The sequence below is a fragment of the Ochotona curzoniae genome, unplaced genomic scaffold (genome assembly GCF_017591425.1).
Source record: "Ochotona curzoniae isolate NIBS_2020 unplaced genomic scaffold, NIBS_Ocur_1.0 contig_3190, whole genome shotgun sequence".
NCBI classification, from domain to species: Eukaryota; Metazoa; Chordata; class Mammalia; order Lagomorpha; family Ochotonidae; genus Ochotona; species Ochotona curzoniae.
In genome coordinates this window covers 21,597,436-21,609,647 of record NW_024465751.1, presented here as the reverse complement: position 1 = coordinate 21,609,647, position 12,212 = coordinate 21,597,436, and the positions used below count along the sequence as shown (strand labels likewise).

At 35.4% G+C, this 12,212-nt stretch overlaps 1 protein-coding gene across 6 annotated transcripts in view; it reads right to left on the bottom strand.

The window, feature by feature from the left end:
* Positions 1-12,212, bottom strand: part of ANGPT1 (angiopoietin 1) — a 228,262-nt gene that overhangs the window by 59,586 nt on the left and 156,464 nt on the right. For 3 of the 6 annotated variants that reach the window (XM_040979411.1, XM_040979415.1, XM_040979414.1), the window contains one exon: positions 8,487-8,719. In XM_040979411.1, coding sequence (XP_040835345.1) covers positions 8,487-8,719 — 233 coding nt within the window. Of the gene's footprint in view, positions 1-8,463; positions 8,720-12,212 lie in introns of all 6 variants that reach the window. The other 3 variants (XM_040979412.1, XM_040979417.1, XM_040979413.1) reach the window with 2 other exon arrangements.

Here is a 12,212-nt window from a genome sequence, read left to right as displayed (position 1 = left end):
CCACTCCTGTCTAGATGGCAGATGTCACTGCTGCTTCATGACACCTAGGAGGAATCCTTTTTGATTGAATCCTAGCTCTAGGGAGACATGCTGGAAGGTAAATCATAACTGAAAGCTGTGTGTATGTGGGGCCTTAAACCACTAGCAATGCCTTCCCTTGGCATCAAATTAACTCAATTCACTATTGTAAACAGAACTGCTGATTATGGCAAAAAAAAAAAGTTGCACTCAAAAGTAACTTTGAGTACAAAGACATGTGGAAAGTATATGACTTACTTGATGTCCCATGTAATTATGTGACTTCTTCATGTGTATAAAAAGGTTTGGGTCACACTGATGGATCTCCTTATTGGAGATGCTTCCACTCAATCCATGAACACCCAAATTAGCATAGGATTTCAGTGTTAGAAAATAAGGGATGAAATTAGTATTCTTTAGTTTAAAATACATTATGAACTGTCAGAGCAAACTATATGTATTTCTTGTACTGCTAGTTATAAATAATTGGCTTTCAGAAAAATCTGAAACTAAGGATAATTATTTCCTCTTGCCTACGAAGTTTGTAAATCTATCAGCCTTCTTCTCCCATATTAAACTATTGGGTATTTCATTAGGGTTCCATTGTACAGATAACGGAATGTGTACGTAGCGAAAATGAGAAAGTTTTTTCTCTACATCTTTTCCTAGAGGAATTACAAGTAGCATCTGGTTCAAAGCACTGTAGCTTATCTATCCCTAATGTCCCCCTTTTATTTTGTTCCTGAATTCAGAAAATACCTATGGAATTTGGCAAGAGCATCGCTAAGTCCAGGAAGGAACTTAGTTAAAATTCTATTTAAATTCTATGCTTCTTGGCTGTAGTCAAGGAGGCTGTCAATGAAAGTGCAATCGAAAGGGGAGGTAGTCATGTTGCAGCATCAAAGGAGCCCCCTTCAGTGGTGCTTCCCCTGATAACTTCCAGGCCCGGTTGGAAACAAGAAATACCTCTTCTCAGAGAGTTAATCTGGTTTCTGAAGCTGAAATTCAAATTCCAAAAGAGAATCAACCACACAATTTGAAATCTCCTCCAAAAGATGTGGTTTAGAAGAGTTCATGGGAGAGGTCAAGGACTGTATTATTTTTTATTTTGTTATCATTAGTTTGGCTATCTATTATTCACACCATTTTTTTTTTCTCTTACAGAAATTATGACTTTTTTCAGAAAGCAGATAACATGCTCCGATATAACAAAGGAGAAGTACACCATTTCCAAAAATAAACAGTCACTTTCCCCTTTTAAGCCATTGGGTTTTATGAAAGGAAGTGTTAGACAGTGTGGTTCGTTTTAAGGAAATTGTGACTGTTTGACATACAATTTTCTGTCAAGATAAAGCGTTCTCCTCATTAACCGGGACAAGCTCTCACTGTCGTGTTCAGCACACAACTTCCTGTATTTTTCTTTCTCTTTCTACCTAATGCTATGTTGTGCATTACAAGTGGTTGAGTATTCCCCACAGCCCATGGAAACAGTATTTTCTGTCCTTTATCAATGTTTATGCGAGTGACATTCACAAAGTTTTAATTTCCTCCCATCACTTGCAGTGCTTTTAAGGGTCATTTTTAACTCAAGGGACTTGCAGTTCAAACTATCTCCTCTTTTGACTAAATGATTTACTTCACAAACTCAATAGACGAGTCCAGGGAGGTAAATTCCTTTCAGATGGTAGAGTTATTCTGTGAGCAGAGCCAAATGACTCTACAGCACTGGGAAGGAAGCGAATGCCTCATTTCCCCGCCTTAAGAAGGCCAGAGGACCAAAACCGATGATCAAATGTTCCCCACTACACAAACCAGCCCCTGGGAAAAACCTGTTAGCCCAAATCACATCCATAACTTCAGCCTGTGTCGCATCAGTCATTATGTCTCTCAGATGATGGGAAGGCATTTTTTAAAAAAAACAAGCTGCAGAGAAGACTTCCATTAAGTGTGACTTTCTTAATAAAGGGAATAGGTAGGTGTATAAACATGTTTGGTGTTTATTTTCAAGTTTTCCTTAATTTCCCTACCTTCTGTATCCCTACCAAAAGGTTCTCAACTCCATCACAGCAGAACCTTGAATTTCAGTAGGTCATGATTGACGTTTTCACGTTTTATTTTCACCCTCTGCCTGTGCAATTACACCAGGCTTACCGAAACTGCCTGCAGATTGCATTCCAGTTTCAAACTTTGCTTCTCCTTCCACTTGTTATTTTACCTTATGTTTACTTGTCACTGAAAATAACATATTGTCTATTTTTCTCTTCTGTCACACTTCTCAATGTCTTTACCCCTAATTTCATCTTTCTTTTAAAAAAAAAAAAGATTTAACCCTTAAAGCATTTCAAACTTCCTTTCTTTGATTTTACACTCTTATTATTTTATGATATGGGCTGATAATGTCCGTTTATAAAGTCTACAAAATTGTACACACACTTGTGCCTCTGTCTCTGCGTTATAGGGCACAGTGTAGTGGCTCAATCGGCTAATCCTCCACCTCCAAGTTCCAAGATCCCATGTGGACACTGGTTTGTGTCTGGGATGCTCCACCTCCCATCCAGCTCCCTGTTTGTGGCCTGGGAATCAGAAGAGGATGGCCCAAAGCTTTGGGATCCTATATGCATGTGAGAGACTTGGAGGTGGCTCCTAGCTCTTGGCTTCAGATCAGCTCAGCTCCAGCTATTGTGGCCACTTAGGGAGTGAACCAATGAATGGAAGACTATTTTCTCTGTCTCTCCTTCTCTCTGTGTATCTGCCTTTACAATAAATGTTAAAAAAAAAAAAAGAATATGCATTATGCATGGTGTTGGGATAATGAGACATTAAAAATGTGGCTTACATTAGAGATGGCAATGGATATGTGGCCCAAATGTAAGAGTTCTTCTTTTACTTGCATATCCAATGATTCTACCACCTGTCTCCTCTGAGGACACATCAGTCACCGGGGTCATTCAGGCTCCTCTCATGAATCCTAGGTTCCTATTTCTCTGCTAGTCAGGCTGCCCCGCCTCAGCTGAGTTTAAAGGGTAAACTCGTTCTTTTTTTTCTTTGAGCCACATCTTCCTCCCAGGTTGCTGACTGAGGAACGGGCACTGAAATTAAGTCATTTGTTTATCCCTGACATTTAGAAATTCTATTTGCTTCTATTTCTGTAAAGTAACTGTCCTGCAAATTTTACCAGACTATCTTTTTCTTTTGCTTCTGTTTGTTCATTTCTGTTTGTATCATATCCAGCCCACGAGTACTTTGAAAATATGAGGAAAGACATCACTTCTATTTTCCCTTTCAAACTAGGATTATGGAAATGCTCTCAGTTCAAGGTTTTGCTTGTTCACTCGTTGGAGGTGTGATTTGGAAATTGTGTGTATGTGTGTATCACCCTTTTAGCTTCTTTATCTTTTATATGAGGTTAATAATAGCACCTGTCTTGCAGTGCTGTCATAAAAATCAAATCATTTTTATATACAACATGCTCTGAATATTAACTTGTGCTGAGAATTTGCTCTCATGATTATGACAAAGACAAGTACTAATCCTTCCTTTCACTTTACTCAACCTTTCAGTGCATTTTTCCTGTACTGTGACTGGGGAAATTTTTCTCAAATGCAAAAATAGATTCCATCACTAAATATTTACAATGGTGCATTATTGCATCAGGTGGAAAACAGAATGTAGTCTCCCTCTTATCCCTTGGTTTTCCTAATTTTGTATTCTCTATTACTCTGCCTCAAGTTTGAGTTGTAGACTGAATTTACATATACCATCCTTAACCCATGCTCCCATGACTCCAGGCAAAAAGATTTTACACTTTCAAGAGAGTCCTCTCCTCTCTTCATTTTGGAAACTTAGCCGTGATACCCCCATTAGAAGTAAACTGGCTGTTTTAATCCTTGGTTAATACATTTCAGCTGTATAATCTTATGTCAATTTTAAACTTCACTGTAGATGATATAATATGGTGCTAAACCCAGTATCGTCTTCATTCTGTTGTTGGGAGGACTGAGTTAATACACATAAAGCTTACTCAATGTCAAAATAAGAATTTGACAAAATCCTCAAGAAGACTACAGATTCTGGACTCTGCACAGATATGCTGACTCTGCTGCATTTGTGATTTTTCTGCCTGCTTTATTGGTGGTGCCCAAGGTTCTGGAATTTACCAGGAATTACCAAGAAATCCTGGAATATAATTGGTCCCTTGAAGCCATAGACTCAAACAGATTTTTCTTCTTCCTGGTGATCTGAACAATATCTCCGGCACATTAGAGGAACTTAGCAAACATTTGTTAAATGAAAATGGATAAACACTCTTATCTTCCAGAAGAGATTCTGAAATAGAACAGTTGTTCAGAACTATTTTTTGAATGACCAGATAAATTTATGAATCACATTTTGGTATAGCAGGAATGTACTCCAAGTTGATTTGAAAAGTGAGACCATCAGTCTGTGTAATTTTAGAATGAAGTCTACATACTCTTTCTTTTTTTTTTTTTTTTGCACTTTTTCAGTAAATTCTGAAATGCACAATGTAAGATTCATCTTTGTATAATTTTGTGCTGTTGCTTTCATCACTGCTTAAATAGATGACTAGACAAGATCTCTCAATCTGATTACTTGAATATCCTTCCCTGTAGAAGACCACACCTGGCTCCATGTCATTATCAATATAAACTATTTCACTCCAGCAATAACTGTGAATTCCCAGAAACATGAAGCAATCAACTAAGCTTTGACACTGTAACAGGATTAAGGACAATATTTCTTTAGTGGGTAATGTTTCTAAGAATAAATGTGATCATATTTTTGTATACAAAGCTCAGACAAAAATAAATGTGCTATCCAGAAGCCTTAAATATAGATGCAGTTCAATTTGAAACCAGTATTTGCCTAGGATAACACCATTGTCTATTTTAAACAAGAAAAATGTGGTGAAATTGCTTGTGTCAATTAGTTGTACTCAGTTTAAATGAATTTCATGGTTTCCTATCTCAATAATGGATTAAATAAATGTTTGGGAAAATTGTACACTCAAGCCAACATTGCCTATGAACTTTTATCATATAGTTTTAACTCAGGATAAGCTTTTTAAAAGTTAAGAAAAAAACCCTACAATTCTTTTATTGAATCACTACAGAATATATGATGCATTTTAAATAAACTCATTTAATTCTTTTAAACATTTTAGTTTGCTTTTTCTATTTTGTTTATCAACAAATTATAATTGTATATATGGGAGTAAAATGCAGTGCTTCACTACATGTATGCATTGCACATCCTTTAACTCAAATGCCATTTCTTTGAGGTGAATACATTTAAGATCCACTTTTTTTGTAGGTTTGTGCTACACAAATGAAAAATAAAGTATTCATGTTGAACTATATACTCATTGGGTGCATATATTATGATCCCATCTTAGAGATCAAAGAGTTGAAGCCCCAAAAAATGCTTAGATGACTGACAATAGACAATAGCCAAAAACTCAACAGCAATGTACATATACTTTCTATAATGAAATTTTGCTTATAGGTAGCACTTTACAATTGAGTGTTCAATAGAGAATTTTGTCCCTTGAAGAAGAAGGAATTAAATTTGATAAAGAATTTTTATCCTTCACACTGTGCTGTTAACTTTACATCAAGCAATATAATTCATTTCTTTTTATAACTAAGCACATATAACTAGACTTGGTAAAAGAATACTTCATAACAGTCAAATTGATTGCTAGTATTAGGGGACACTCATTAAAATTTTCCTCTTAGGAGTGGCAGAAAAATACTCATGCTCTTTCTACAAATGATTGGATCAATTTGAAACTAAGATATTTTTACATTTTAAAAATATACATTTTAGAAAATTTGATCTGTTTAATATGGTATATTGATTTTAGAAAATCTGTATAATATTGATCCCAAAGTAAAATATTCACATTAATTTTTGAAAAGTAATAAGTGTATTCAATAACTTAATTTTATATTAGAATATGAAAAGTTTTATCTTTGTAATTTCCAATTGAGATAAAGTAAAAGTTCATTAACCGGTATTTATTCCAATATTATGCTAGTAGTCGTTTTATATTTTAAATATATAATAAAATGAGAATGTGGTCCCAATACAAATTGAAAGCTATGCAGAAAATTGAAATTTTGATGGACATCTTAAGAAGAGCCACTTTCCAATTTTTTTGGATCTGAGTCCTAAAATAAGAAAATTTTTAATTATAATACTTAACACAGAGTTAAAAAGAAAGAAAAAGATTCACTAGAAGTAGATAACATAATGGTTAAGAACATATAGAAATCAATGGAAGATTGAGCAATGTCTTTATATCAGGATCACAAATCCTACAGATAAATTACAGATTATTTTCAGATTGCACTTTTAAAAAGAAGACATATCCAGAGAGTTGAAGTATTAGGCAATTTCACTCTATTTTACTGTTTTAGGCTGTGTGACATTATAAAATAGGCATGGTTCCTTTTTTTTTTTTTTGCACCCTGAGTAAATGCTAAGGGCTATCAGTAAATATCATGGTCACCATCATCATTTCCTTAATTGAATGAATACTTGGTTGCCTGATGCTGCACTTAAATTTCAAACCTTGCCAGCAATTTTAAAGTCACACCCTGTCTCTAAAAGCTTTGAGACACATTTATTAGAGAAATACTCAAAGTTAAACTATGAAAAGTAGGCAGACATATGAGCTCTGTGAGAATCACCAGGGCTTGACATCTCTAAAATCATGAGGGAAAAAAAAATCCTTGCTACTCAACTTCATGTGCTTTAAGTCTCAGGATGATAAGAAAAAAATGTGTTTTCAATCTTTCCCCAAATGTATTCAGTTCGATATGAAAATAGATACGTCTCAAATTAATACTTAATTTCTAAATACTCTTGAGGTCTATTAAAATTCTCTGGCAAAATCTTACTGGGCTTTTCTTCCAGTGGATTCTAGCTCCAAGTTTTGGCCGCCTCTGACTGATGAGCAGGTTTTTTCCTTCCCAGTCACATTACTGAGCACACCCAAATGGAGCTCTGTGAACTGTTTAAAAATATTACTTTACAAAGTAGATTAAAGCCTTGTTTAGACTATCAAAAGGACATATAACTCAAGGTAATGGAGTGCAATTGAGAAATGTGAAATGTCTTCAAAATGGGATCACTTTATATGAAGTTACATTCTATATTTACGTATGTGAAAGTATAAGATCTAGCTAATTTTTCACATCACTCAGCCCACCGTTAAGAGAGGCATAGGCAACTGGAACCATTATATGAATGCTCACATAAAATGCAGCTTCATTTAAATCATGACTTTCTGAAGTAAGTACTGTTGTCTTTCTCTCATCAGCAGAATTCCACCTTTACACCAAAGGGCTGACTCAAGCATAGAAGTATTCGGCTGAAAACTCTGAAGAACTGTGCTAAGGCTTGGACAAGGTTCTGCTTCAAGTGGACAGGTGCACCCAGAGACCCTCATCCAACAACTGTCATGTAGATAGAAGCAATGATAAAGACCTGCAGATATTTCTAATCACTACATGATCCCAGACACTGTAGTGTTATCAAAACTTTGTAAATCTCAGGACTGGTGCAGTGGCATAGCAAGTTAACGCTCTGCCTGCAGTCACCTGCATCCCATATACTTCACTTCCCACTCAAGTCTCTGCGTCTATTCCGAAAAAGCAGCAGAGCATGGCCCAAGTCCTTCAGCAGCTCTACCCTTTGGGGATTCCTGGAAGAAGCTCCTGGTTCCCAGTTTTTTCACCAGCCCAGTTCTGGCTGTTGCCACCTTTTCTGGAGTAACCAAGGCGGGGAAGACCTTTCTCTCTCTCTCTCTCTCTCTCTCTCTCTCTCTCTCTCTTTCTCTCTGACTCTAACTTCCAATCAAAAGAAGTGTTTTAAAAACAAAACTCTGTAAACCTCATTATCACAAGAACACTTCAGATTAATGTGCCCAAATAATTTGATTGAATGTCTGTAAGAATAAGCCTGTGATCTTAACAAAAGACATTAAGCAGCACTAATGCTTTCTCAATGATAAAGTTAGTAGAGTCTCTATCTCCTTTATAAGAAAGAAACATGCATCCTTCAACAAAAGAAATAACTGGTATTAGTTTTAAACCAGAAATTCCTCTAAAATGTCCCCCGGCGCTCACATATAGCCTTTAGCACTGGCTTATTTCTGTTTTATGTGGTTGCCCATCAAATACCATAATACATAATAATGTATCCCTAATAATAGAATTGATTTTTTTTTCACATTAAAAGAACCAACAAGGGACTAAACAATTAGAAATATATCACTTTTTAAAATTATCCATGCGTACTGACATAATTATTAATAAATCTCATGAATGCTTATCCTATTGTTTTACACAGTAACCAGTACAGTGGAACAAGTTGTATTAAATATTACATCATTCATATGAAACAAAGTACTTACAAAACCAAAATGAGGAAGAAATTCTTACCACCTTCTTTGGTGCAAAGGTTGACAAGGTTGTGGACTGTGTCCATCAGCTCCAGCTGTTGCTTCTGAAGGACGCTATTGTTGGTGGTGGCCCTGTTCAGCTGCTTCTCCAGCTCCTGGATTATGTATGTCTGACGAGCAACCAGGCCTTGCAGGTTCTCCTTCTCTTCCTTTAAAGTGTCCAACTCTTCCTTGTGTTTCCCTTCCATTTCTAAGATTTTATGCTCCAATAAACTTTAACAGAAAAAAAAAAGAAGTCTTAGTTTTGAAAATGTTCTATCTGTAATATAACCAGTTTAGGGTTGGAAATTTTAATTAGGCATTATGAAAGTATTTTTTATAATTTCCTTCTATAGGAGAAAGACAGGGGATAATAGATTAAAGAGAGAGAAAGGAGAAACCGGAAATCAAATTACAGTCTCCCATATGTAGAACAAGAACCCAGTCAAAAAGTCACTGCCACTTCTCAGGAGCTGAATTCAAAGCAAGCTAAAATGAGGAGCTAAAGCTGGGAGTTGATTCCAGCTACTCTGACGCGTGATGTTGGTTGTTCATCAACATCTTATCCAGTAGGCTCTAAATGCTCACACTGAGAACACTTTAAATCATACATTTGGAAATATTAGTTTTAATATAAAAGATATATATATGCATGTAGTATCAAATGAAGAATAAATTAGGTCAGATATTGTTAGAGTAAATTTTGACTCCTGAATATAATTTATCTTTGTTTGATTCATAAACATTTCATTTGGTCATTCTTATGCTCAGAGTAGCTTATTTAGACCTGAGCAATCCTACTTTGAAGAAATTATAGAATAAGTTTCATTGAGTAAATGGCTCCAATATGGAATGCAAGAAATAGCTAAGGAAAAAAATGAGCAAAACAGAAATTATTACTCATTCGGAATTCTCAAAAGATTAGTGGTGATGAAATTTCAATGGAGTTCTTTGGGATCAGGGTGAAGCTTCAGCATTCCAAGTTGCCTAACCATTGTGCACAAGGCTCAGCAAAGGAAGGCTTCATTCTGCTGGAATTAGGCTCTTATAAAATGATGGGATACTCTCCTTTGACAGAGACCATCTGCAATCAAGAACTTCCTTCCCTCAGAACTCTGGAAAGCACATTTCCATTGCACATTAGAAATGATACAGAATGCAGAAGCACTCTTGAATCTAAGCAATTGCGAGGAAATAAAAAGCATTTACATTTTATAGAGTGTCTAATACACTACCATTCCTCTGGGGAATGGTTTACTTAGCTTTCTCATTTTTGTTTTCAGAGAGTTCAGGCAAACCTTAGTTTACAAGGTGCTATTCAAATGCAACACACCAGAACGAATGGGCACTTAATTTACCTTAGAGAAATGTAGCTCTGAATCATCCCTATAAGTTTTCTCCAAAAAATGGGACACTAGGGAGTGTTTTAAAGTTAATGCTTAAATTATAAAATTGAGTGCGTTTGAAGAGCCAAAATTTTGAACTCTGTGTGTGAGACAAAATGAAATATCTGAATGCCTTACACAGATAAGGAGGTATGGAAAGATCTGCTTTATGAGTTTCCATAGCTTTGCCAACACACTTCTCTTCCAAGAGAATATGTCCCAGTATGTGGCAGGAAAGACAAGTGTGAAGCCAAGAATGAAAAAAACAGCACCTAGATAACCAACTCAAAAAGACCCCACTAATGTGCAACACCTTCCACACTGGTCAGTCAATTATTTTCTGAATCAATAAGTAGCATTCTGGTTTGGGAAAAATCCTAAAGTTATATCTTATAGTTCTTTCCAGTAATTATGCAAATTACAAAATGACACCATTGCTAGCCTAAGAATTTATTTTTGTAGGGAGAAACTTTATCTCAAATAAAAACCAGGAGCTATAAGAAACTTCCTTTTCAAACATAAATCATGTTTTCCAGATGTTTTTACTTTCTACCTTTGATGTACTGCTCTTATAAGAAGATGCATATTTAAGACATGGCTACTATCTGAAATGGTAATAAAAGAGAGCAGGTTTGCTTCTTATTTTTCAGTATAATTTGGAAAGGAAAGAGCATAAAAATATTGGCCAAAGAAGACTGAAGGCCAAAGGAAATCATCTGAACACTGACTCCTGGACATAAAGTCCTGCCTGCCCTGAGTGATAGGGATACACATTAGCATACTGAAAAGAATACCGATTTTTAGAATGTGTTAACGAGTGTTTAATGTATCTTTACTGCCAAATATCAAAGGGCACTCACACAGTCTATCTTGTTAGAATAGATGTTCAGGTAAAGTGAGGACAGGATTGCCCCAGAAGTTACAGACACCTCCAAAGGGCTTGAAAACCCAGCTAGTATGAATGATAACTACAAGCAAATTGAGAACATGTCACACAGCATTCACAAGGTTTCCTAAATGGCAGTTCTTATCAAAAATTATCACTTCTAGTCATTTTCCCATCTCATTTCTTCACCTTAACAAACATTGTGCTCCAATGATTTCCTATAGAGTATATTTATTAGGGACAGCCTCTACAATAGTAATAACCTTTAAAGACTTCTTGACCTTTCCATTTCCTTTGACAGCTCTCATCATTATGTTTCAGATTCTCTTGAAATCTGGCTTCCAAAAGACTGTTGTCCTGTCTTCATTCTCATACATAGGTTATTATCTACTCTGGAAGCTAGCCCTTCTTCTTCATCACTTCCAAAATAGTTTGGAAAACAAAATTTATTTGCCAGGAAAATCTATATAGTATCTCCACTTGTCATCACATTCTTCCACACGTATTATTACACTTGTGAAGTGTTTAAAAACGTTATCTCCTTTGTTTCTTAAAATAACATAATGACATAGATTGAGTAGATACTATAAGCCCTAGTGCATGGGCAATACACTAAAAATCTTGCCCCAAATCACGCAGATATTAAATGTCAGAAGCAGGATAAAAAGTCATTTCTTCTAGCAAGTGGGACTAGAAATATAACTGTGGTATCCTATTGCTGTGAAAAATCACCTCTCTCACATTTGGAATAATGCAAATTCTACTTATTCGTATAGATTTATGTTATACTAACAATGAAGGAAAGACTTTTACATATGTGTATTTTTATCCCCATGTACTTATTTTGTGAATGGATCCTTTACATTTATTTACATCTATACATCATTTTCACTTAGAAACAAAGTTAGTGTGCCAAACTAGTTTTCTTTTTATTTTAATATACATTGAGATTTTCTTGAGTACTGCTGTGCCTTAACGCCTCTAACTAAAATACCAAAGAAATTCTATTTTATCCCTGGATGCTTTTGTGGGTTGTCTTACGCTTTTTCACCAACAGGTCTGTAGGGAGTTGCCATGTCAGAGGGACCTGAAGACATTTATATGCAGACATTGATCTAAATGACATTAGCGCTCCAATGTTCTAGAATCACAAAGAAAAAAAGGACCCAGCTTTGGATTAAATTAGTAATACAAAACCTTGGTGCTGATTACAAACTCCAATACACTCTTTTCTAGAAAGCATTTCTTATATTTTGATCAAACAAAATAAGAATTTCATTGTCATGGTTTTGTGAAGCGTCCATTAAATAAAAAGCTTTTATGGTGATGCATTTTGTAGGATTAATATGCTAAGGAACAACAATGAATGAAACTGTGTACCTAAACCTACAGAAGTTGAGCTAAAAATTCAAAGACTTTTTCACAAGATTCTCAGGATTTCCTGTGTCTCATCTTC